At 41.1% G+C, this 26,767-nt stretch overlaps 1 protein-coding gene and 1 long non-coding RNA gene across 4 annotated transcripts; one reads left to right on the top strand and one right to left on the bottom strand.

Annotated features, from left to right (window-relative positions):
• Window positions 1-5,921: 5,921 nt before the first annotated feature.
• On the bottom strand, window positions 5,922-8,302 carry LOC137333796 (protein phosphatase 1 regulatory subunit 3E). Of its 2 annotated transcripts, none has more exons than XM_067998141.1 (2): window positions 8,203-8,302; window positions 5,922-7,039 (listed from the first exon to the last, which is right to left on the bottom strand). In XM_067998141.1, the coding sequence occupies exon 2, from the start codon at window positions 7,004-7,006 to the stop codon at window positions 6,104-6,106; it is 903 nt and encodes a 300-aa protein (XP_067854242.1). In that variant the 5' UTR covers window positions 7,007-7,039; window positions 8,203-8,302; the 3' UTR covers window positions 5,922-6,103. The 2 variants fall into 2 exon arrangements, with proteins under 2 accessions (XP_067854242.1, XP_067854241.1); XM_067998140.1 differs by lacking the exon at window positions 8,203-8,302 and adding an exon at window positions 7,928-8,177.
• Window positions 6,309-25,416, top strand: LOC137333797 (uncharacterized). 2 transcript variants are annotated; one of them, XR_010965992.1, is made up of 3 exons: window positions 6,309-7,717; window positions 7,920-8,256; window positions 24,847-25,416. It is a non-coding gene; the product is annotated as an uncharacterized lncRNA (long non-coding RNA). The 2 variants fall into 2 exon arrangements; XR_010965991.1 differs by having other exon boundaries at window positions 6,315-7,717; window positions 7,986-8,256.
• The last annotated feature ends 1,351 nt before the right edge of the window (window positions 25,417-26,767 follow it).

Consider the following 26,767-nt stretch of genomic DNA (forward strand, 5'->3'; position numbering starts at 1 on the left):
GTTTACCGAACGATCTACCAGGAAAGCTTTGGTTGACAATTTCAAAATTCTTTGGGCATTGTAATCAAGTGCAGTTATAGGTTTCAGTGGCACAATAGTAAAGAAATTCCAGTTAGCTGTAAAGGAAATGGAAGCTCTCAAAACAGGCAACTTTTGAACATTACACTGGTTGTTGCTAGTTTACTCTGTTGTGAGGAAATGCTGCACCAGTTTCCCATTCGAAAGAGTTGTTTAGCTAACCTGACCACAACGATATTTTAATTGTTAATAAAGAACTTGAATTCATACAGCACCTTGTCATGTCTCACAGAAACATTCCAAAGTGTGTCACATGCAGGTAATTGAAGTCGAGGCTGTTATACAGGTGAATGAAGGATAAATCCTAGAAAAATCTTTCACCATTCCAAAATGTTTATTAAAATAGCACCGTACACCACATTTAATGCTTATTTTTTTTACTCTCAGAAGAAAGGAGTTGTTTAAGGCAGGTGACCTTGAAATCAGTGGCAAAAGTTTATAAAGCTAATGTTCTAAAGCTAACAGAACATTACAAATTTATTGCAATAATGCATAGAATTTTAGATTTAGAACTTGGGAGATGTGTTTTTGTCCCTCCAATTTCTCCTCTCCCAAAAGGTGCTGACTAAAGTTGGGATACACTTCCATAGGCAAATGCCACCCACTGGGGTTACTCCCCTCAACTGATCATTTTTCCAGAATGAGAGCAGTGTGCACCAACAAACTATTTAACTGTGGATGGCACCACCAAGTATGTTTCAGTCCTCATCCAACACTCAAGCACACTTCCAGCAGAGTAACCATCATGAGTGATTTTCTCCTCCCTAACCCTGCAATGAGGCCAATTGTAGCACTGCTACTATTCTCCAGGCTGACATCATCTAACTTAGAACAGACTAGAGATCGAACCTGGGATCTTCCTGATCTGTACGGCTTAGCTATTCACGGTTAAACTAGATGAGGTGTTCTCCCCTTGCAGGTGGGTCACAAATACAAACCCTACTGATGTAGAAGCTACGATGGTTTTTCCATTATGTTAATTGGTATCCATCTACAGACTGTTGTTGAGGGGAGAGAACAACAAGGGGTGAAGAAGGAAAAGGGATTTGACAGTTGGATATACAGTTTTCGCCCCTTCAAAAATGAGAAATGACAACTCAATTATTATCATAGTAGGTACAGCACAGGAGGAGGCTATTCGATCCATCGTGCCTGTGCTGGCTCTTTGAAAGAGCTATCCAATTAGTCCCATTCCCCTGCTGTTTCCCCATAGCCCTGCAAATTTTCCCCTTCAACTATTTATCCAATTCCTTTTTGGAAGTTACTATTGAATCTGCTTCTGCCACCCTTTCAGGCAGTACATTCCAGATCATTACAACTCACTGCATAAAAAAATGTTTCCTTATGTCGCCTCTGGCTCCTTTGATTATCACCTTAAATCTGCGTCCTCTGGTTATCAACCCTTCTGCCACTGGAAACAGAATCTCCTTATTTACTCTATCAAAACCGGTCATGATTTTAAACACCTCTGTTAAATCTCCCCCTAACCTTCTCTTTTTTAAGGAGAACACCACCAGATTCTCCAGTCCCTCCTCATAATTGAAGTCCCTCATCCCTGGTATCATTCTAGTAAATCTCTTCTGCATCCTCTCTAAGTTCTTCCTAAAATGGGGTGCCCAGAATTGAACACAATACTCCGGCTGAGGCCTAACCAGTGCTTTATAAAATGTTTAGCATAACTTCCTTGCTTTTGTACTCTATGCCTCAATTAATAAAGCCCAGGATCCCATATACTTTTTTTAACAGCCTTCTCAACTTGTCCTGTCACCTTCAAAGATTTGTGTATGTGCACCCCAAAGTCTCTCTGTTCGTGCACTCCCTTAAAAATTGTACCATTTAGCTTATATTGCCTCTCCTCATTCTTCCTGCCAAAATGTATAACTTCACACTTCTCTGCGTTAATTTTCATCTGCCATGTGTCTGCCCATTTCACCAGTTTGTCTATGTCCTCCTGAAGTCTGTTACTATCCTTTACAATGTTTACTACATTTCCGAGTTTCGTGTCATCTGCAAACTTTGAAATTATATCCTCTATACCCAAGGCCAGATCATTAAAGCAACAGAAATTATGAAACTTTATCCTGAACATTAAACATTTAATAGTTTTTGATACTGAATGTTGTGAACTTTGGAGATGGGAATAGGAGAGAGATTTCAGACAATCAAGAAGAATAGATCCCTTGCAATAATTTTGCTCTTATGACAACAGTCAAATGCTTATCCAGATCAGTCATCGCTCCCACTAGCACTAACCAAGATTCTCCATTAAAAGTGTGCATTTTTATGTCTGAAATATTTTCCAAATCAGTCTGAATTATGGACTCTTGAAAACACCATGTATGAGCATTTTGTACCACAGATGCCTTTAATCCAGGAAAAAACCAGATCTACCGATGTTACAATTAAGCAGTTTCAGAATGGTCAAGATTTCCATGCCATCGCTGTTACACTTTGACAGAATCATAGAATTTTACAGCACAGAAGGAGGCCATTCGGCCTGTCTTGCTCGTGCCAGCTCTTTGAAAGAGCTATCCAATTTAGTCCTACACCTCAGCTTTTTCTCCATAACCCTGCAAATTAGTCCTCTTTCAGGTAGAGTGTTCCAGATCTTAACTCTGAAAAAAATTCTCCTCATTTTCCCTCTAGTTCCTTTACCAATTATTTTAAACCTATGACCTCTGGTTACCAACCCACTTGCCAAAGGAAACAGTTTCTCCCATCTTGCTCTATCAAAACCCCTCATAATCCCTAATATTAGGTCTCCCCTTAACCTTCTCTGCTCTAAGGAGAACAATCCCAGCTTCTCCAATCTCTCCGCATAACTGAAGTCCTTCATCCCTGGTATCAACCTGGTAAACTTCCTCTGCACCCTCTCCAAGGCCTTGACATCCTTCCTAAAGTCTGGTGCCCTGAATCGTACACCAGACTTCAGCTGAGGCCTACCCAGTGATTTGTAAAGGTTTAGCAAGACTTCCTTGTTTTTATATTCAATGTCCCTATTTACAAAGCCAACTATCCCACATGCTTTCTTAACCGTCTTATCAACTTGCCCTGCCACCTACAAAGATTTATGAATTTGTAGCTAAAGCCAAGTTATGATGAGTTTGAAAAATCCTGTGTGGTTCACTTTTTGTGTCTCGTTAAATATAAGTAACAGAAACTGCACAGACTACGGACCCCCTTCGTCTTCAAGCATTTCAACAGTGGACAGAAAGTTTAACAATTACTACTGAGCTTTTCACAAATTATTTTTCCATTTAAAGCTTCAAGGGTCAGAGTAATTGCTACAGGATCCAACAATACCATATCACACTATATAGGCACAAAGGTCACACTTTAAACAAACATACAAATGAAAAATTAGTTTAAGTTTGGACATATGGTCTATGGTAGAGATTTTTTTTTTATGGTGGGGGAGAAGTTGGAAGCTAAAGGTCTAGGAGAGCTCAAGTTTGGAGTGCAGCCTACATATGTGTTAATACATTTGTATATTTCCTCACTCGACTAAAAAGTGTGAAGCAGATGGACTGGGTTCCCAAAACTCTGGCTGATTTCAAAATAATTTCTGGCAACATTGCTCAGCAAGATAATACCACAAAGTGGCACACCAGTAAATTAAGTTTGATCATCTTGTACAAAGCAAACTAATTAAGAGAAATCCTTCTAACTGTTAAAAACTTGTTTAGGCTTCAAACAAGCAATCTGAGGAAAATGCATTTTCACAGCACAAATAAGGCACAATACAAATATCAAGTTAACTAATCTGCAGATCTCTTTCACAAACCAGCAATAGGAGCTATATAGAGAAATGGGAGTGCATGCAAAGGGTTAGGAGTATTCCAGTTTAACCAAATATGTTCTAGGCCAAATGTCTGTGTATTTTTGTTGAAAGCAAATCTTTGAGTGAAATAAAGGATTTTTTAAAACTAATTTTTTTTTTAAAAAAAGACTATTGAAGGAACTCTGTTGAAATAGACTGGTTGTTCACTGCTGACACCATCTATAAATTTCAAGAGTGACAAACCCAACTTGGGGCTATAATGAGCACCTTTTCCTTGTCTCCAAGCAGCCAACTAAGAGCAGCACTGACGGCAAACTGGGAATAAGCTTATTTGGCCTTGCCTCTCGAACACAGGGATACTGCTCTCATTTTAAAGGTATATTACATTCACAAAAAATGGAGGGCATTTAAAGGGGAACTGTCATCACAATATCATCTTGCTAAACACCACCATATTCACCATTGGCATATGGCAGGTCAGAGGTTGCTCAGCAAGGCGGACCAAATCCAGTCAGTCTTATCGCAGACTTTTTTTTAGAAAAAAGTATATATATATTAAAAAAATATATATATACACACACACTTTTAATGGTTATTTTTGCTGTGAAATCATTTACTAACACAAACTTCTGAATCAAATTATGGAAAAAGTATAAACAACATTGAGTACATTCTAGCACAAAACAGGGATTAAAAATAAAATGTGTGGGGCATTTTCTACGAGATTCATCAAACACAAGACAATAAACTTGGCATGCCTTCTGTTTATATGCCTAGCCACAGTGACCTACCACCAGATGGAACTTGCAACGCAAAGGCAACTTTACATGCTAGGACGACCGTATCAAAATAAAACTTATAGACAGATATAGCATCTGCTGCAATACGAGCAGGCCAATGGCTGCTAACATGGCAGCTCTGAACATTCAGCAGAGGTTAGTTACTTCAGGAGCTAAACTAACACCGACACTCCCCCCTTTAAAAGTCTGTCCTTACTTTATGATTTAAACAAGGATACACAAGGGAGGTTTATGCATAATAACAGTGAATGAATGAAATCTAGTCATATTTATCCTTCAGTCAAAAAATGCACACAGCAGTGTTTCTCTCCTCTCCCCCCCCACTCTAATACACACTTTAAAGCTTCTCCTTAGACAGTTTTGTTTTAGTTCTGAAACTTTTAATATAGTCTGTAATATCCTTTACATTATAATTTTTAGAAATAGAAAAAAGCCCAGCCCTTTTTGATTTATCTGAACACCTAACATCCTTCTGCCAAATTGCACAAACAGCTCTCTGTCCTAAAACATTTCAGGTTGTTGCATCAACCAGTTTATACTTTTCACTTCAACTGCCCTCCCTGGTAGATTACTCCCCAAGTCCGTGCAAAGAAAAAATCGTCTTTGTCTGGCTCTGCTTCCTTTTCTCCTAACTTCTTAAAGGCCACAGTAAGCAACTTGCCCGGACCTACATTGTCAGCATCCTTTTCAGTTCTGAAAGGTTATTCCGTCGGGTGCAGCTAGTCAACGTAATCTTGTTTGGGAAGGGGGGAGCCAGAGGAAGTTTGCATTATTTGTTCCAATGACATCAGGAATTTGTGGCATCGTGATGTGTTTTGACGTGATTTACAGTGTGTTTGCAAAGGTGAAGAACAGATTTACTAAGATACATGTTTCCAAAAGATGGTACCTCCTTTTATTAGGCCTTAGGAATGAGCGATGTATAATGCAGCCAATTGAAAAGTGCCATTTTTGGAACCGCAAAGTGCATTAAAAAAGCTCAAAAATGACCCAAATCTAAGATGGGTCTGAAATAAAAGCTACCCCTATCTATCTACCTATACGCTTCATCTCTTCACACGGGTTTCAAGGATTAGACCAAAACTCATTGGTATTGATGCAAACCTGGTCACATGAACAAATATTAGGCATCCCTTCGCAATACTAAAATTCAAGTCAACTTCTTATGTGTTCAAAATAACTGTGCCCAACTTTCCCTAACACAAATATATATATATATATATATTTTTTTAAAAACTGAATTGAAGCAATTAACGATAATGTTCAGGTTTAAAAGGGATACCACAGTTTAATAGCTTCAAACAGAAAAAAACACTCACACTTTGTTTTTTGTTGTTGTAATGTAGACACAGAGGACAACCGTGGACCGGGGTCTGTGACACACAAACTCCACCAATTTCATTCTGTTGGACACTATGTAAAACAGTAGCATTCCCTCCCCAGTTCAAATGAAATGGATCCAGCCGTTTTCCCAGTCCTTGGGCGGGGAGATTTTGAACTTGTGGCTTCTTACCTGGTAGTCGGAGCCGTTATTATTGTCCCAGTACTCCTGCTCCGCCACCGAGTAGCGGATGGCGAACTGGAGAGTGCCGCCCATGTCCAGGAAGACGGGGGTGACCAGTTTGAAGGAGAAAGTGTCCGTCAGACCGTCCGCAGAGTGGGCAGTGTAGGAAGCGGCGATGTCGACGAAGGAGGTCCACTGGTTCAAGGTGTACCTGACCATCACTTCCTTCTCGTAGGCGAGGTTGAAGACCCTGACGACCCCCAGGATGCTGAAGTGGTCGGTGGAGATGCTCTCCAGGCACACATAGCCCTGCCTGACCCGCTCCAGGAAGTCTGGCCGGCTGCCGGGGTTGCTGAACAGGGGCTCCAAGATGTGAGTCGGGTTGCCCAAGAACATGTCCATCATGTCCCTGCCCATCAGGTGGTTGGGTCGCTCGACCCGCAGCCTGGCCATGACCCGGTGCGGGATCTGGGGCATGTCGGCGTCGCAGAAGTGCCTGATGGTGGTCAGCTCCAATCCCAACGAGTCGGCGAACCTGACCCTCTTCCTCCTGGCCGGGCAAGTAGCGACCAGGTTTAAGGCGGCGGCGGCCGCCCGGTCTCCGGGAGCCGGCAGGGACTTGGCTCTCCTGCGTTGGCCGGGGCTCGGGTCCCTGCTCTCTCGGCTGCGTTGTTGCTTCTCGAACTGGCTCTTGACCCGACAGCCCATCTCCTGGAACTCGAGCCCTCCTGCGGCACCGGCCACGGCCAAGCTACACTCCTCGGCCAAGCTACCGTGCAGCTCGGCCATGCAGCTGAAGTTCCTCGGGATGAACGGGCTCGAACGCACCGCTGCCCTCTCCATGGGTGAGAGACGGACCAAGTCAGCAGAGCAAGGCTTTTGGGTGGTAGGAGAAACGGCACACAACTTAAAGGCTGGATGAATGAGCTAACAACACATTTTGCGTGGTCAGGACAGCTGGGTGTCTGCAGCAACACTGCGGACCTTCCCTAATATATAAAAATATATATATATTTTTTTTTTCAAAAAGTCTGCAAAGGAGCTGGGCTCAAAGTGCCAGTGACGCGGATGACATGTCAACTCTTCGTAACACCCCAGTGGAAAGGAGGATCCCAGGCTTCCCGGGAAGAGGGGGCGGGTTTTTAATCTTTTTAAAACTAAGGGCGCTTACAAAAAGCACCAGATAAATCAACACAACCGGGTAACGCTCCAAACCACAAATCATCAGCGTAAGAAAAAAAAGGATCCGGGTGACAAAACAAATTGGTTTCCGCATTTTGCTAAAAGCTATATATTTTTTTTCTAAAACAACGTGACATTTCAGTTCGGTAAATGGGAGGACGAAACCTGGCTGAGTTTGGGGGAAGAGAGATCAGCAGCCTCCTCCTCAAAGGTTAAAGTGCCCGAGACTGCTTCGTTATTCCCGGATCACAGTGCAATCCCGGTTAATGCAGTTACACCAACTCGATTGTGGCACTAAAGCTTCGTTATATAGCCCCATGTTGGGGGGCTTTCCTGTGAATCTCACCAAACCTTTTTTTGGACTCATTGAAGGTAAATTGCACATCAAATCCAGGGAGATTTGTTTAAAAATTTAGGACTTTAAAACAAAAATCAAGCAGTACTGCAATCTGTAGCTTTACAGTTTAACATTCGGATTTGTTCATCTAATTCTAAGATCTGGACACACTGAAGATCATTTTCCCCAAATCGGGGCTTCCTGTTGAAGTGTTTAACCTTAATTTTTTTTCCCCAGGTACTGACCTGACCTGCTGTACGTTTCTGACATTTTCTGGGGTTTTGTTTTGTTTCACATTTGCAGCAATGGCGGTGGCTTTTATGTATCATCTGGTCTCCTGGGGCTATTTGGACTTTGGGATTTATTTGTGTCGAGGTTGAATCGCCTGGAAACCTTTAATTTCTGTTAACCCAGTGGGAGCATGCAGCGAGGCACGTTCCACAGTGTTATCAGCAGGAGAGGAGGGCGACCTTCACAGACACAGAGAGAGAGAGAGAGAGATGTCTCAATCGTTACTCACCACACTATACGTTTCATCACGTAGTCAGCAGAACCAATGAACGAGAGACAACAGGCAAGTTTAGGGTTTGTACGTGCGGCCCTGTTAACACCAGTAAGAGCAAGATGGGTTATTAATATACCAACCGAGAGTACGGCATAAAACACGGACCAATTTTCATGTCAGTTACACAAGTAGATACAAAAAAAATAAAGCAATTTTTCTCAATGATTAACTACTAAACTGGTGGAAATTGCACGAGGGTCGAGAGCAATTTCGATAGAAGGTCATCAATCAAGTTGAGAGAGGGGAAATAAAATCAGACATTCCCTCTTTTCACATAGAGTAATTTAGCCCCGTCTCCTAAGCTCGGTTTCAGTTCCTCTTTATATAAATTTTAGAAACAATTGATGGCGTTATGGAAATAATATCAGCGTTTGTGTCTACGAGTGCAAACACCAGGGTGCTGCTTTTTGTAAAAGGCTTACATTTATATAATACAAAATAAAAACAGAAATGCTGGAAATACTTAGCAAGTCAGGCAGCATCTGTGGAGAAAGAGACAGAGTTAACGTTTCAGGTCGATGACCGTTCGCCAGAACGGACATTTATAGAGTGTCTTTCACGACTTCAGGACATCCCAAAGCCCTTTACAGCCTATGGTGTACTTTGAAGTGTTGTCACTGTTGTAAAGTAGAAAACGAGGCAGCCAATTTTGCTTACAGCAATGTGATAATGATCAGAAAATCTGTTTTACTGATATTGGCCAGGACACTAGGGAGAACTCGCCTGCTCTTCTTCGAATAGTGCCTTCCACCAGAATGGGCAGACGGGCTCGGTTTAATATGTCATCCGAAAGACGGCACCTCCAACAATGCAGCACCCCCTCAGTGCTAGGTTTTGTGCCCAAGTCTGTGGAGTGGGACTTGAGCCCACAACCTGCTGACTCAGACTCAAGAATGCTACCCACTGAGCCATGGCTAACACCCAATAGGATTTCAGAAATGTAAATAAGCACATGTATAGATAAAGGAATACAAGCTGGAAATACACAGCAGGTCCATCAGCATCTGACAATACAAATAGGGTTGCCAACTCTGGTTAGACGTATTCCTGGAGATTTGATCAGGTGACACTTGACTGCAGTTACCAACTGTTGCCTTTTCTCTTATAAAAGGTTGGGCCTCCTGTAGTTGAGTGTCTTTGCTCCCCCCGAGCCTATAAAAATGCCCCCATGAATGGTTACCTGCAACCCCTGGCAGTTACACTCCCCGATCCTCACCACCCCCAAGAGTTGCGCCCCCTGAATTAATTAATTAATTAAACAAACTAATTGGGTTTTCCCTATTCTCTGTAGATGGGTATACTGTACACTTCTAGAATTTTGTGTTCATCTTTCACATTCCCAGATTTTTTTTGCCCTTTTAATCTGTTCAGATACAGCGAATCAATTAATTTTTTGCACATTTTTTTTTAAAAACAAGAAACCTGGGTCAAGGGCCATAGTGGGTGGGGGTGGGGGTGGGGGTGGGGGTGGAGAAGAACAGAAGACAATCTAAAACAAGAAGTAATGGTTAGGTGAAACCAAAGTTGGGTTTTAATAACCTGTGACCTGAGGAGGAAGGAGAGGTTAAGGGAAGTAAGGAGTTCCGCAATTATTAGGTCTTGAGAAAGAATGTGTTAACATAAGAGACAATGTCATGAGTTGATTTTAACACAGTTACGGTGTTGGGAGGAGGAAGAGCTTGTAGCATCACTTATCTAGTGTGAGTAAGAGCAAGAAAGAAATGTTCAGAGGAACATTGACCACTAGGGCAGTAGGAAGATGCCCTGTAACTAGGTGCAGGTCTGAGGCTGTGGGCTGAGGGAGATTCTTGGGACTGGAAGAATGGAGCCATTCTTGGTCTCGAGGAGTTGATGATCCAAAGGGCAGTCATGAGTCAGCACCAAAGCGAAGTCAGGGAATTCCTTGGAGTGAATTATGAGCATTGCTTCTAGGATTGAAAGGTAGGTATGATTTACCGATCATATATCGCCAATACTGAAAGGTAAAAAGATTGCAATGGAGGCAGGAGGGTCTAGAGGTGAGAAAAATATTAGCTATCACAAGCTTTTTCTTGGTATATATGTACTCAATATTGTATATCTGTGAAATACACCATCACACTGAATGGATCAAAACTTATTCACACTGTATCCTTCAACTAATATTTCTGCAATGGTCAGTAGCCTCCTAAAATTTGAAATACATTTTGATGTATTTCATCATATCTCAAGCAGCTGTCTGTAGATTACTCAACTGGAAAGCCATATTCAGTTTTGTGTCATGTCCATAATTGTTGACTATTTTAAATGTGTGACTGATAATTATTTGTAGCTAGTCAATTAAAACTTAAGAGGCACAGATCTCAATATGAAATTATAATTTTAAGCTTTTCAGACCATCACAAGATAAGTGCAAATCTGTTAAGCAATTTATCACTCATGTGGTTTATTTTTCATATACATCACCAATAACAGTGATCGAGCAAGGCTGTTAACCCATCACTGCATTTCAGGATGTATCCCAGCATTCCCTTTTGTAATTGGAGAATTTGCCACATGATTACTGGGTAATTTTGCAGTAAATTTCCATACATGTCCATCTATAAATACGCAGAGGAAGACAAATATTAAAGGGCAAGTGGTATTCAAGTTGATGGCTCCTATAAGGAGCCAGCGCCACCTTCCAGATTGAAATTTCTATGAAAAGTAATGAATAATGAAATCATTGTCACATTTGTCCTGGCATACCCTTGGTTTTGTGTAGCAAAAAAAAAACCCCACCTGATCCAAGCACACCACACACAATATGTATAACGTACTGTTTCTGTCTCACCACTGTTCTCTTTGATTCTCTGTTTAATGCAATGTTTCTAGCTTTTATCCTTCCCCTTGCTGCTCATTTGTCCTTTTTATTGCTTCACTTTTCCCTTGATCCCGCTCTGCAAGTCCCATTGTCCCGGCATTGACAGTTAGCACAGTCACTAAAATAATATACAGTACACAGCTGCAAAATAACCGCAGGGATTCTGGGAGAAAATACGTCAGATTGTGTACTTCTCGGAAATGCTTCTTGGCCATTTTACAAATGCAACATGTGATAGGAAATGACAGGTTTCTAGATTTGTATACATACACCACAGGTCTCCCTGTTCCTGCATCCCCTTTATAATTGTACCATTTAGTTTATATTGCCTCTCCTCATTCTTCCGACCAAAATGTACCACTTCACATTTCTCTGCGTTAAATTTTATCAGCCATGTGTCTGCCCATTTCACTGGTCTGTCTTTGTCCTCCTGAAATCTGTTACTATCCTCTTCATTGTTTACTACATTTCCAAGCTTATGCCTGTATACCCAAGTCTACGTCATTAATATATCTCAAAAAGATCAGTGGTCCTAATACTGACCCCTGGGGAACACCGCTGTAAACTTCCCTCCAGTCTGAAAAACAACCGTTCATTGTCGATTAGCCAATTTCATATCCACACTGCCACCGTCCCTTTAATCCCTTGGGCTTTAATTTTGCTAACATGTCCATTATGTGGTATTTTATCAACCGCCTTTTGAAAGTGGACATACACAACATGAACTGCACTACCCTCATCAACCCTCTCTGTTACTTCAGGTCAAATTCAAATTAGGTATTAGATCTGGGCAGGAAGAAAGAAAAATCTTATTTATATGCAGCAAAGCACTAATTCCCATCATATATCCTTTACATGTCTTTCATTCAATTACTTGGAAATGATACTTATCAGATTAATATGCAAGTTAGACAGTGATGTATCAAGGTCTAGATGAGGAAGCCTATACATAGAAATAAATGTAGAATAAGGATGACTGGGAGAATTTTGCAAAGCACTAATGAAACTAAGGGGTTCAGATAGAAACATTGAAACATAGATAATTGGAGCAGGAGTAGGCCATTTGGCCCTTCAAGCCTGCTCTGACGTTCAATATTATCATAGCTGATCCTCTATCTCAATACGATATTTCTGCTCTCTCCCCATACCCCTTGATGCCTTTTGTGTTTAGAAATCTATCTGTCTCCTTAAATATATTCAGTGACTTGGCCTCCACAGCCTTCTGTGGTAAAGAATTCCACAGGTTCATCACCCTCTGAGTGAAGAAATTTCTCCTCATCTCAGTCCTAAATGTCCTACTCCATATCCTGAGACTGTGACCTCTCGTTCTAGATCCCCCAGCCAGGGGAAACATCCTCCCTGCATCCAGTCTGTCTAGCCCTGTCAGAATTTTATACGTTTCAATGAGATCCCCTCTTATTCTTCTAAACTCTAGTGAATACAGGCCTACTCAACCCAATCTCTCCTCATATGACAGTCCAGGAATAAGTCTGGTGAACCTTCGCTGCACTCCCTCTACGGCAAGTATATCCTTTCTTAGGTAAGGAGACCAAAATTGCACACAATACTCCAGGTGTGATCTCACCAAGGCCCTGTATAACTGCAGTAAGACATCCTTGCTCCTGTACTCAAATCCTCTTGCAATGAAGACTAACATACCATATGCCTTCCTAACTGCTTGCTGCACCTGCATGTTTGCTTTCAGTGACTAGTGTACAAGGACACCCAGGTCCCGTTGTACATCAACATTTCCCAATCTATCACCATTTAAATAATCCTCTTCCTTTCTGTTTTTCCTTCTGAAGTGGATAACTTCACATTTATCCACGTTAAACTGCATCTGCCATGTATTTGCCCACTCACTCAACTTGTCTAAATCGCCTTGAAGCCTCTTTGCATCGTCCTCACAACTCACAATCCCACCTGGTTTTGTGTCATCAGCAAACTTGGAAATATTACATTTGGTTCCCTCACCAAATCATTGATATATATTGTGAATAGCTGGGGCCCAAGCACTGATCCCTGTGGTACCCCTCACCACCTGCCACCCCAAAAAAGACCCATTTATTCCTACTCTCTGTTTCCTGTCTGTTATCCAATTTTCAATCCATGCCAGTATATCACCACCAATCCCATGTGCTTTAATTTTGCAGACTAACCTCTTAAGTGGGACTTTATCAAATGCCTTCTGAAAATCCAAATACACCACATCCACTGGTTCTCCCTTAACTATTCTACCAGTTACATCCTCAAAAAACTCCAGTAGGTTTGTCAAACATGATTTTCATAAATCCATGTTGACTTTGTCTAATCCCGTTAATATTTTCTAAGTGTCCTGTTATCACATCCTTTATAATAGACTCATAGCATTTTCCCTACTACTGATGTTAGGCCAACCGTTCTGTAGTGCCCTGTTTTCTCTCTCCCTCCTTTTTTAAATAGTGGGGTTACATTTGCCACCCTCCAATCTGCAGGAACGGTTCCATAATTTATAGAATTTTGGAAGATGACAACCAATACATCCACTATTTCCATTGCTACCTCTTTTAGTACTCTGGGATGCAGATTATCAGGCCCTGGGGATTTATCGGCTTTCAGTCCCATTAATTTCTCCAGCACTTTTTTTTACTAATACTAATTTCCTTTAATTCCTCCTTCTCACTGGACCCTTGGTTCCCAAGCATTTCTGGGAAGTTATTTGGGTCCTCTTCTGTGAGGACAGAACCAAAGTATTTGTTTAATTGCTCTGCCATTTCCGTGTTCCCCATTATAAATTCTCTTGTTTCTGACCGTAAGGGACCTACATTTGTCTTCATTAATCTTTTTCTTTTTGCATACTTGTAGAAGCTTTTACTGTCCACTTTTAGGTCCCTTGCAAGTTTACTCTCATACTCTATTTTTCCCCTCTTAATCAATCACTTGGTCCTTTTTTACTGGTTTCTAAACTGCTCCCAGTCCTCAGGCTTGCTCCTTTTTCTGGTAATTTTATATGACTCCCCTTTGGATCTAATACTATCCTTAATTTCTTTTGTTAGCCATGGTTGGGCCATTTTTCCTTTTGTGTTTTTATGCCAGAAAGGAACGTACAACTGTTGCAACTTATGCCTTCGTTCCTTAAATGTTAGCCATTGCCTATCCACCGTTATGCCTTTTACTGAAGCTCCCCAATCTATCATAGCCAACTCACTCCTCATACCTTCGTACTTTCCTTTGTTTAGATTTAGGACTCTAGTTTTGGATTGGACTACTTCACTTTCCAGCTTAATGAAGAATTCTATCATGTTATGGTCACTCTTCCCTAAAGGACCCCGCACAACAAGATTATTAATTAACCCCTTCTCATTGTACAATACCCAATCTAGGATAGCCTGTTCCCTAGATAAAGTCATAAATTGCAACAGCAGAGCTCACATGGTTTATGCAAGTCATCTCAACTGAGATCCTATCACAAGTGTTCATGTTATCTTCACCATCATCAAAACCTGCTGTTCGTATAGTTCACTACCAGTTTTGAATACTTACTGCAATGCACTGTTGGCATTAACAACATATAGCGAAGATTCAGTTTTGCGTGTTCTTTTCAAATTAGACAGTCAGCTGGCCATATTGAGAAACCCAATTGAAGGGACAATACCCTTTAACACTGGACACCACCAAAGCTTTCTCCAAGAAGGAGAAATGATGGAATAACTCAAGTATTTTATGGTGCTTGTGCTCTACGCAGGCATGCAAGCCCATCTGACAATTAAATCACACCCTTGACATGGTCTGGATGGCTTTCAACTGCTCACACAGCCAGTTGTTTTGGATTTAAACTGTGTGCAAGTTCTTTGCCATCGAAAATTGAATATATTCTACAATATATAAAATTTGTGCAGAAATTGTACAGATATTTATTTGTGCGAGTCCGAACAGAATGACCAAAGCAAATGACAAAACCAGACACACGTTGCTTTGTTGACAAAGATAGTGCCAGTTTGGTCAGATTCTGAATCTTAAAGAATGAAATTTTAACCTAACTGAAGTATTACAAATTTCAGGTCTGCACTAGACAGTCGCTCGGGCTCAGCATCATTGGTCACTCTTGTAAGCGGAACTCACGTCCTCTATGAATTGGAGCGCACCTTTACTCCCCAGTATCTAATTAAACAATACTGTGACCTGGGGATCATAACAATAAGACTCTTTTTGTGTACTAGATGCTGTAATCTCACACTTGTTGTCACGTGCATTCTCTTATTTTTCCAAAAGCATTCTAGTGTGAAGGGGCCAATCATGAACCAACAAACTGGTTTATTTTATGTGAAGTATATCAATGAACGGAGTGCAGATTTGTAATTTCAATACATCTATTTCCTACTGAAGGGCAGGGGTTAAAACCACTTGAACATTGTGAATTCAAAACCTTTTTGGAACTTTGGACATTACATTTGAAGGAAAGGGTTAACTTTGCCCCTTTGGACATTACATTTGGACTTTACAAGTTTAAAATTGCAAAGGCAGCAATGTGCAGAAACTGCAGGAACGACAGCAACAATTGCAGAAGCTTCAAACAGGCCTTTGGTTCTCAAAACATCTTGGAAAAACAGTGCTGAGACAATTAGAAATTATTGCACCCTGGGTTCACATAGTTTTGAGTGGTCCAGCCAATCGTCCATCATTAATGCAACAGTGGGTGAGTGGCCAAAATGGGACTTCACTTTCACTCACACCCCAACTGGCAAAAATCATATAAAGATGAGACATCGTGGCAGCTTCTTTACTGCTGTCAAAGGAGCTTGACGAAGCTTCACCTAGAGGAAGTATGTCCAACAAGAAGAACCACCTCAAGATCTAAGAGAGAGGTGATCACTCTAACTGCCTTGATGCTGAAATCCTTGGTTTTTAATTACATAGAATTACGTAGAATGTACAGCACAGAAACAGGCCATTCAGCCCAACAGGTCCATGGCAATGTTTACGCTCCACACAAGCCTCCTCCCTCCCTACTTCATCTATCAGCACATCCTTCTAGTCCTTTCTCCCTCGTGTGTTTATCTAGCTTCCCCTTAAATGCATCTATGTTAGTCGCCTTAACTACTCCTTGTGGTAGCGAGTTCCACATTCTAATCACTCTCTGGGTAAAGAAGTTTCTCCTGAATTCCCTGTTGGATTTATTAGTGACTGTTATATTTGTGGCCCCTAGTTCTGGTCGCCACCGCAAGTGGAAACATCTCTACGTTTACCCTATCAAACCCTTTCATTATCTTAAAGACATCTATCAGGTCACCCCTCTAGAGAAAAGAGCCCCAGCCTGCTCAGTCTTTCCTGATAGGTATAACCTCTCAGTTCTGGTGGTATTCTAGTAAATCTTTTTTGCAACTTCTCCAGTGCCTCTATATCCTTTTTATAATATGGAGACCAGAACTGTTCACAATACTCCAAGTATGGTCTAACCAAGGTTCCATACAAATTTAACATAACTTCTCTGCTTTTCAATTCTGTCCCTCTAGAAATGAACCCCAGTGCTTGGTTTGCCTTTTTTATGGCCTTATTAACCTGTGTCACTACTTTGTGATTTGTGTATCTGTACCCCAAGATCCATCTGCTCCACTACCCCATTTAGACTTATCGAAGCAGTATGTGGCCTCCTTATTCTTCCTATCAAAATGTAATATCTCACACCTATCGATATTGAAATTCATTTGCCAATTACACGCCCATTCTGCAAGTTTATTAATGTCTTCCTGTATTTTGTCGCAGTCCTCCTCAGTATTAACTATATCCCCTAATTTAGTGTCCTCAAATTTTGAAATTGTACTTCTGATTCCAGAGTCCGAATCATTTATATAAATGGCGAACAACAGTGGTCCCAGCACCGATCCTTGTGGAACACCACTTCCCACCTCTTGTCAGTCTGAGTAACTATCTTTAACCCCTACTCTGTTTTGTAGCCAGCTTGCTTTCCATTCTGCTACTTGACCCCTGATTCCACATGCTCTGACCTTAGTCATGAGTCTACTATGTGGTACCTTATCAAAGGCCTTTTGAAAATCCAAATATATTACATCTACATTGCATTTGTCTATCCTTTCTGTTACTTCTTCAAAGAATTCAATAAGATTGGTCAAGTATGGCCTTCCCTTTTGAAATCTGTGCTAACTATTCTTTATTATATTTTAGGTTTCTAGATGTTTTTCTATTATGTCTTTGAGTAAGGATTACATTATCTTTCCTACCACCGACGTTATGCTAATTGGTCTATAGTTCCCTGGGCTGATTCTATCTCCCTTTTTAAATATAGGAATCATATTAGCTGTTGGCCAGTCCTCTGACACGATTCCCTTTTCTAATGAATTTTTATATATATGTAATAGTGCCTCTGTTATCTCTTGCCTAATTTCTCTTAATAAGCACAGATGCAATCCATCCAGACCAGGAGTTCTTTCCTCTCAAAGTTTGATTAGTTTATAAATGATCTTCCTCCTTTCTATCTTAAATGTCTTTATATCTTTTTTGATTTTTTCTAATGTCATGCCCACCATGTTAATCTCCCTGGTAAATACTGAGGCAAAGTAATTATTTAATATTTCTGCCATTTTGCTTTCATTACCTGTGAGTTCATCATGTGTACCCCTTTGTGGCCCTATCCCTATCCTGATTTTTTTTTTGTTATTTAGGTGTCTGTAGAATACTTTATTTCTATTCCTTGATCATTTAATTTCGTAGTTTCTCTTAGCTTTTCTAATTGTTTTTTTTTTAAAAACTTCTTTCCTAACCTTTTTGTATTTCCTTTTGTCTTCCTCTCCTTTGTTGTCTATGTACTTAGTGTATGCCTTTTTTTTAAGTTTCAATTTTTCCCTTATTTCTTTATTCATCCATGGTGTACCATTACTGGCTAGTTTGTTCTTGCTTTTTAATGGGCTATATTTCTCCTGGACTCTATTGATCACCATTTTAAATGTTTCCCACTGCTGTTCTATTTCTTTGTTTATCAGTAAATTTTTCCAGTTTATTTTCCCTTTTCCATTCTTATCCCCTGAAAATCAGCTTTTTTCAAAATTTATTACTTTGATCTTTGTCCTTCTCAAGCTTTATGTTAAACCTTATTATGTTGTGATCGCTAATGCCTAGATGTTCCCCTACACTTACTTCTCTTACCTGTTCTGGTTCATTTCCCATTACTAGATCCAGCAGTGCTTCCTCTTTTGTTGGGCTTTTTATATACTGGGTAATTGTTAAAACTCCATTCCCTGTACCCCTTTACCTACTTCTTCTTGCCAATTTATTTGGGGATAGTTAAAATCTCTCATGATTATTAGGAACATGGGAACATGAGTAGGCCATTTAGCCCCTCAAGCCTGTTCCGCAATTCAATGACATCATGGCTGATCTGTGACCCAACTCCTTATACCCGCCTTAGCCACATATCCCATAATAACTTTGGTTAACAAAAAAAATCAGTCTCAGATTTAAATTGAACAATTGAGCTAGCATCAACTGTAGTTTGCGGAAGGGAGTTCTGAACTTCTACCACCCTTTGCGTGTAGAAGTGTTTCCTAACTTCACTCCTGCAAGTCCTGGTTCTAATTTTTAGACTATGTCCCCTAGTCCTAGACTCCCCAACCAGTGCAAAAAAAAAATCCATGGAATACAACCCTAGTTTGTGTAATCTCTCCTCGTAATTTAACCCTTGGAGTCCAGGTATCATTCTAGTAAATCTACGTTGCACTCCCTCCAAGGCCAATATATCCTTCCTAAGGTGCGGTGCCCAGAACTGAACACAGTACTCCAGGCGTGGTCTAACCAGGGCTTTATATAGCTGTTGCATAACTTCTACCCCCTTGTATTCTAGTCCTCTAGATATAAAGGCCAGCATTCCATTAGCCTTTTTGATTATTTTCCGTACCTGTCCATGACACTTTAATGATCTATGTACATGGACCCCCAAGTCTCTTTGGACCTCCACTGTTTTGAGCTTTTCACCATTTAGAAAGTACTCTGATCTATCCTTTATAGGTCCAAGTGGATGTCCTTACACTTGCCTACATTGAAATCCATTTGCCACAGTTTTGCCCATTCACTTAATCTATTATATCCCTGTAATTTTATGCTTCCATCTACACTGCTTACAATGCTGCCTATCTTTTTGTCATCGGCAAACTTGGATATGTGGCTCTCTATCCTGTCATCTAAGTCATTAATAAATATAGTGAATAGTTGAGGCCCCAACACAGATCCCCATGGGACACCACTAGTCACATCCTGCCAATTTGAATACCTGCCCATTATCCCTACTCTCTGTCTCCTGCCGCACAACCAATTTCCTAACCAGATCAATAATTTGCCCTCAATTCCATGAGCTTCAACTTTAGCTAACAGTCTCTTATGAGGGACTTTATCGAATTACTTCTGGAAGTCAATTTAAACAACATCCGTAGACAATCCCCTGACCACTACTTTAGTCACCTCTTCAAAAAATTCAATCAGGTTTGTTAGGCATGACCACCCTTTACAAATCCATACTGGTTCTTTCTGATCATCTGACAATTTTCAAGGTGTTCAGTCACTCTATCCTTAATTATAGACTCTAGTAATTTCCCGACAACAGATATTAGGCTAACTGGTCTATAATTCCCTGGTTTCCCTCTCTCACCTTTCTTAAATAGCGGAGTGACATGTGCAATTTTCCAATCTAAAGGAACAGTTCCTGAATCGAGAGAACTTTGGAAGATTATAGTTAGGGCATTTGCAATGTTCTTACCTACTTCCTTTAAAACATCCCAGAGTTTTCCTTTAGAACTCTGAGATGGAAACTGTCTGGTCTTGGGGATTTGTCACTCTTTAGTGCCATTATTTTCTTCATTACTGTTAATTTGCTTATGTTAATTATGGTGAGTGCCCGTCCCTGATTCAAAATTAGTTTCCTTGGAGTGTCCGGCATGCTATCCTCCTCCTCCACTGTAAATACTAACACAAAGTAATTATTTAACATGTCTGCCATTTCCTTATTTTCATTTACAATATCACCATTATCCGTTTTTAAGGGGCCCACATTGCTCTAGATCACCCTCTTTTTCCTAAAATGTGTTGATTTTGATATCCCTTGCCAGTTTCTTTTCATACTCCCTTTTTGTAGCAATTACTATATGTTTTATCATCCTTTGCTGTTCTTTGTACCTCTCCCAGTCGCCAGGATCTGTGCTATTTTTTGCATTTTTGTATGCTTTTTCTTTTTGTTTTGTGTTGTCCCTTACCTCTTTTGTCATCCAGGGCTGTTTTTTTGGCAAGTAGAGCTCTTGCCCCTTAGGGCATATTCTATGTCCATTACTCATTTCACATATTTGCTCATATAGTTCTTCCTCCACCTCGTTTCCACTACTGGGTGGTCTGTAGTAAACCCCTATTAGAGTGATTGATCCCTTCTTATCTTTTATTTCAATCCATATGGATTCTGTTTCTATCCTTCTGTTAGTTGTATCCATTTTTTCTACTGCCGTTATGTTATCTCTAATTAATACAGCTACTCCATCTGGTCTGGCCTTTACACTCACCTCCTGGTTCTTCTATCTTTAAACTTTTGTTATTGCGACCAGATCCCTCCCCCCATCTTGCTCATTTAAAGCCTTATGCACTGTCCTATTTATCCTTTCCACTAGGACTCTGGTCCCATTCCGGTTCAGGTGAAGCCCGTCCCAGTGGTACAGCTCCTTCCTGTCTCAGTACTGGTGGCAGTGTCCCATGAAATGGAACTTCTGCTTCTCACACAGTCTTTCAGCCACGCAGTCACTTTTCTGATCTGTCTATCTCTATGCCAATTAACATGTGGCTAGGGTAGTAATCGTGAGATTACCCATGAGGTCCTGCCTTTTAATTTATTTCCTAGCTTCTGATATTCCCTTAACAGGACCTCTTCCTTGTTCTTCCTTAGTCATTGGTGTTGAAATTGACCACGACAACTGGATCCTCCCCCTCCCTTTCCAAGTACCTCTCCAGTTGCTCCGAGATATCCTTTACCCTTGCACCAGGTAGGCAACACACCCTCCTGGACTCTCTGTCGCGACCGCAGAGAACTCTATCTATCCCCCAATTATAGAATCCCTTATGACGACAACCTTTCTGTTCTGATCCTCCCCCACTTGGACTGCCTCCTGCTCCATGGTGCCATGGTTAGCATTCTGGGCATCCTCCCTGCAGCCTTCATCCTTATCCTCACAGGTAGCAAGTACTTTGTACCTATTGGATAGGCTCAGTGTCTGCAGGACCTCCTTCTCTACCTCCCACTTACTTATGTGTCGGAGTGTCTCCCACTCGCACCCCAGCTCAAAAGACTCTGAGCCGGAATGTCTCAAGCCAGAGACATTTACTACAGATGTGGCAATCGGGACAGTCTCGCTGTCCACAAACTCCCACATATTATAGTCCCAACACACAGGCTGTACTGCCAATTCTAGTTTTTAAAAATTTAATCTGGTAATTTCTAGGACTAATAGAACCAGTTGAGATCCATATTATATTTAGTAAATAGATTTAGCTGGGTTTCAAAATAATTAGTAATTACTTAATCTTTTAAAAATTTTTAATGTATTTTTATTTAAATTTTAAAAGTCGGTGGATTAGTTTATAGTCCCTTGGTTTAAATCGCTTAGCACCTCCTTCCCCCTCACTCCTAATTCCCACACTCACCAAATTCCCAGTTGAAAGGGCTCACTCTGTTAGCGGCTCACTCAGTGTCTTTACCAACCTCTTGAAGGGTGCATGTAATGCTTGATGCTTGTGTGAATTGTTTAAATCATTAAATAATCACTTTGATTAACAAAACTACCACGTAAATGTGACATTCTCTGACTAATTATTGTCCAGGTTCACGAATCATGAACATTTGTATTCCTACACTACTGTTCCTCCTAACATCAAAATATGCAACCCTGCCTGTTACAGACTAAATTTGCTCGTTAGCAGTCCCTTTACTAACTGGCATTAACTTTAGAAAGCAAGGCCTCTCTATCTCACTCTGACTGTTCCAGACTCAGACTACCCTAGATTCCAGAGAGAGACAAAGGCTGATCTCTGATTCCTCCCTCAGCTCTGTGTATCAGATTGGCTCGCCGAGCTGCCAAGCAAAGCTACACCTTGAATGAGAAACCTCGCTCCTTGGTAAAGAAGCTGCATCAAGTACATTGTCCATTTAGCTAAGTTCTCCCCCTTCTGGTTGGGCATATTGAACAGAGACCATTCTAGCATTAAAGGTGCAACCAGCACTGAAATGTGCACAATTGCTTCCCTTGTCCCAAGACTGATGTGATATGTGAGAATGCACACGTTTGACTGCTGATTCATCTGGTATTTTAATTAACCGCCAAAATCAACATTCTTCGATGACTTATTGCTCTCTGGTAGTTAACCCTTTGTAACCTGAGCCTATTAGTAACACAACATAAATTAAACCAAAAATCCCTTATGGGTAACAATCTCAAAAAGTTACATGAAAGTTTGAAAAGTACAAACGCATTGGAGCCTGCCTACAAGATGATAGATTTAATAGAAAACTACCAATGTGTAGAATTAAAGAATGGATAAAAATTAACAGAGGCAAATCTGACTTTGTTTTTAAAAAGTACATAAACTGTTTTAAGTGCAGTAGGTTAAATAAAATAACAGCAACTTCCACTTTGATTTTAAAAAAGTAGTGATATCAAGTACAGTCACACCCATTCCTATTAGATTCTGTGCAAGTTTAGTTTAAAACATTAACTCAATTTAAACCATCTAACAATTTCACCCTACATCTCATCTTCATTATTTCATCCCAGTACCATTTTCCTCTTCCTTTAATGTACAAGCCATAATTTTATGTATCACAATCAGGTTGATTTTGTAAATCACCTGTCCACCTCGTGTTTAATTTCAATGCAACATGCTATAACAATCTTAATTCACAGGAAAACTAGACACATTGATTAGTTTTAGTTTTTTGAAGGTGTTTTTAAGCAAAAGTGCAGAAATAATACAAGATCAGTTCATCACCTTTACAGCACAGGCATCAAAATATGAAAAATCTGATTCCAGCAGTGTCACTGGCACATTTAGAATTTTTCCCATCGAAAGCTAACTGAATTTGTGAGTTTAAAAACTAATTCATGCAATGCTGCATGATTTCCTCTTTATTGGTCATCAACAAGACACTGGAAATACCCAACAAGCAGATTTTCCGCCCCACCAATCTCCTTTTGCACATTAAGTTGGGAGCAAGATTCTGAGTTGTGGTACTAATGGCCAAAAGTCCATTACCATTTTCCTATTGGTTTTTTTCATCCATTTGTCCTGAGAACTGCAACAAAAGGGCATTGGATGAAGCTCAGAAGAGGGACGATGAATGGACAGATCACATAGAACTATTTCCACAGAGGGTGCTGAATGTTTGAAATGGAGTGCCCAGGAGAGGCACCAAGACCAAGTACTTTTAAAGAGGCGATTGGATAGGAATTTGGTGAGAAAATCAACTGAGTAGTGAACTGTGTATCCAAGGCCAGCCACATGGACCAAAACGGCCTGTTCCTACCTGTACTTTTTAATTAAATTTAATACAAAGAAATTATGCCCTAAACAATCACAGGACCTATAATTGGTAGGTGGTACCAATTTAACATTGGAAAACACTTTACTGATTTCATGTAAACATTCCATCTGCATTTCACCGAATAGCAGTAGCAAACATAAACCTGGACCTACTCCAAGGTCTTAAATCACCAACATAAAAAAAAAGTTCTAGTACCATGAACCACAGCAACATTTTCACATGGTACTGTAGGGTCGAATCAGTTCAAGTTACTGTGATATATTTCCCTTCCCCCTCAACTCATTAACTTGGGCCGGAGCAGGCCTCTACAGGGACTGACCGGCCTGGTGAGAGAGGAGGTGAGTTTGCTGCTTCTTGAACATTAAATTTACAAAGCGCAACACAATTCCAATTAGTGATAAACAGTATAAGCATCTTCTTATTTAATTACTAAATTAACAGCCAATGAAGTACTTTTGAACTGTAGTCACTGGTGTCATGTAGGAAATGCAGCAGCCAATTTGCGCACAACAAGCTCCCATAAACAGCAATGTGATAATGACCGGATCATCTGTTTTAGTGATGTTGATGGAGGGATAAATATTGTCCAGGACACCGAGGAGAACTCCCGACCCTTCTTCAAAATAGTGCCATGGGATCTTTTGCATTCGTCGACAGTTCTGCACTGAAGTGTCAGCCTAGATTTTTGTACTTGTCTCTGGAGTGGGACTTGAACCCACGACCTTTTGACTCAGAGGCAAAAGTGCTACCACTGACCCACAGCTGACAACATACCCAGTTAGCATGAAGGCAAACACTGATGGGTAGCTTAACACATACTTTAAAAATAAAATGGTGCTGTGGAGCCTGGTCCAAGAGTTTTGGAAATAAAAACTCAATCTAAAGTTGGACACACTTCAGTATAACATGCACTTCTCAAACCTCAGAATGCATTAAAAACATTTAACACCTAAGGGAGAAAGAAACTGGGTTAGGGAGGAGTGTGAAAGCACATTTAAAGAGGAGGGTGATAAAGCAGTGGGGGGAAAAGATAGAGGGATTTTGGGAGGACAGTCGAGAGGGTGGAAATATAGCAGCTGAAGGAACAACTACCAGTGATCCACACAGATACCACCATCACACGAGAGGATACCACCCACCAGGTTCATGGTTCATACTCCTGTGACTCGGCCAACGTTGTCTTCCTCATACGTTGCAGGAGAGGATGCTCCGGAGCATGGTACATCGGCGAGACCATGCAGACACTGTGACAACGGATGAACGGACACCGCACAACAATCGCCAGACAGGAGGGTTCCCTCCCAGTCGGGGAACACTTCAGCAGTCAAGGACACTCAGCCTCCGATCTTCGGGTAAGCGTTCTCCAAGGCGGCCTTCGAGACACAAGACAATGCAAAATCGTCGAGCAGAAATTGATAGCCAAGTTCCGCACCCAGGAGGACGGCCTCAACCGGGATCTTGGGTTCATGTCACGCTACATGTAACCCCACCAGGGGGGGAAAAATAAGTTATCTGTTTTTAATACAACTGGCCATTCTCTCTCTCTGTCTTTGCAATCTGACCGCTTGCGTATTCAGTGGTCTTAGGTGTAATGTTCCCCTGTCTGAACACCATCCATGCAGAGGTGTGATAACAGGCAGTTGGAAAGATTATCTGTAATCACCAGGCATTGTTCTGTGACTATATATGCGGTGCTTTGATGGAAACCTTCACACACCCGATGAAGGAGGAAAGCTCCGAAAGCTTGTGATTTTCAAATAAAACTATTGGACTATAACCTGGTGTTGTAAGATTCCTTACTAGTGATAGAGCAGGGAATGAGTAGATTAATGCCAAAGGATTAGAAAGTACATGCAGGGTGTAGAGCGGGAAGAGATCACAGAGGCCAGGGAGAGATTTGAACACTGAGATTTTAACAGTTAGGGTGCAGTAAATCAGTGGGCTGAATGGGGTGCATGCCTTTGTGCGGGAGAGGACCACAGGCCACAGCGTTGTGGATATGTTGTAGTTTGTGGAGACGGGGTGGCTGACGAGGACAGCATTCGAGAAATGAAGCTTTGAAGTGATGAAAGTATTAAAGTCTCAGCAGAAGCAGCCGAAACGATCTCAACCTATTCTCAAACTTTAAATGGGAGAGGCAGGAGCAGTGGTTGCAGAGTTGGAGGAAAGTGGTGTTGTTGAGGTAATGGATGTGGGGAAAGCAGCTCAGTCTTGGATGGGGAAAGAAATTCAACTGGAGATCAAACAAAATGCCAAGCCTTCATGCCTCTGGCCTGAGCTTCTGGTAGCAACCAAAGACTTTGATGGAGTTTCAAAGAAGTGGCATAGGGGTGCTGATAGGAGATGGAGAGAATGGCTTTGAGTTCACCAACATCAAATTAGAGGATGTTTTCTTCATCCAAGTCTTAATGTCCAACAGGGAGGTTGAGAAGGTGCAATATGGGTACCTGTAGCATAGTGGTTATGTTACTGGACTAGTAATCCAGAAGCCAGAACTAATAATCTGGAGTCATAAGTTCAAATCCCGCCACGGCAGCTGGGGAATTTAAATTCATAAGAACATAAGAAATAGGAGCAGGAGTAGGCCAATCGGCCCCTCGAGCCTGCTCCGCCATTCAATGAGATCATGGCTGATCTGATCCTAACCTCAAATCTAAATTCATGTCCAATTTCCTGCCCGCTCCCCGTAACCCCTAATTCCCTTTACTTCCAGGAAACTGTCTATTTCTGTTTTAAATTTATTTAATGATGTAGCTTCCACAGCTTCCTGGGGCAGTAAATTCCACAGACCTACTACCCTCTGAGTGAAGAAGTTTCTCCTCATCTCAGTTTTGAAAGAGCAGCCCCTTATTCTAAGATTATGCCCCCTAGTTCTAGTTTCACCCATCCTTGGGAACATCCTTACCGCATCCACCCAATCAAGCCCATTCACAATCTTATATGTTTCAATAAGATCGCCTCTCATTCTTCTGAACTCCAATGAGTAGAGTCCCAATCTTCTCAACCTCTCCTCATATGTCCACCCCCTCATCCCCGGGATTAACCGAGTGAACCTTCTTTGTACTGCCTCGAGAGCAAGTATGTCTTTTCTTAAGTATGGAGACCAAAACTGTATGCAG

The sequence above is a fragment of the Heptranchias perlo genome, chromosome 16, assembly GCF_035084215.1.
Source record: "Heptranchias perlo isolate sHepPer1 chromosome 16, sHepPer1.hap1, whole genome shotgun sequence".
Lineage (NCBI taxonomy): Eukaryota > Metazoa > Chordata > Chondrichthyes > Hexanchiformes > Hexanchidae > Heptranchias > Heptranchias perlo.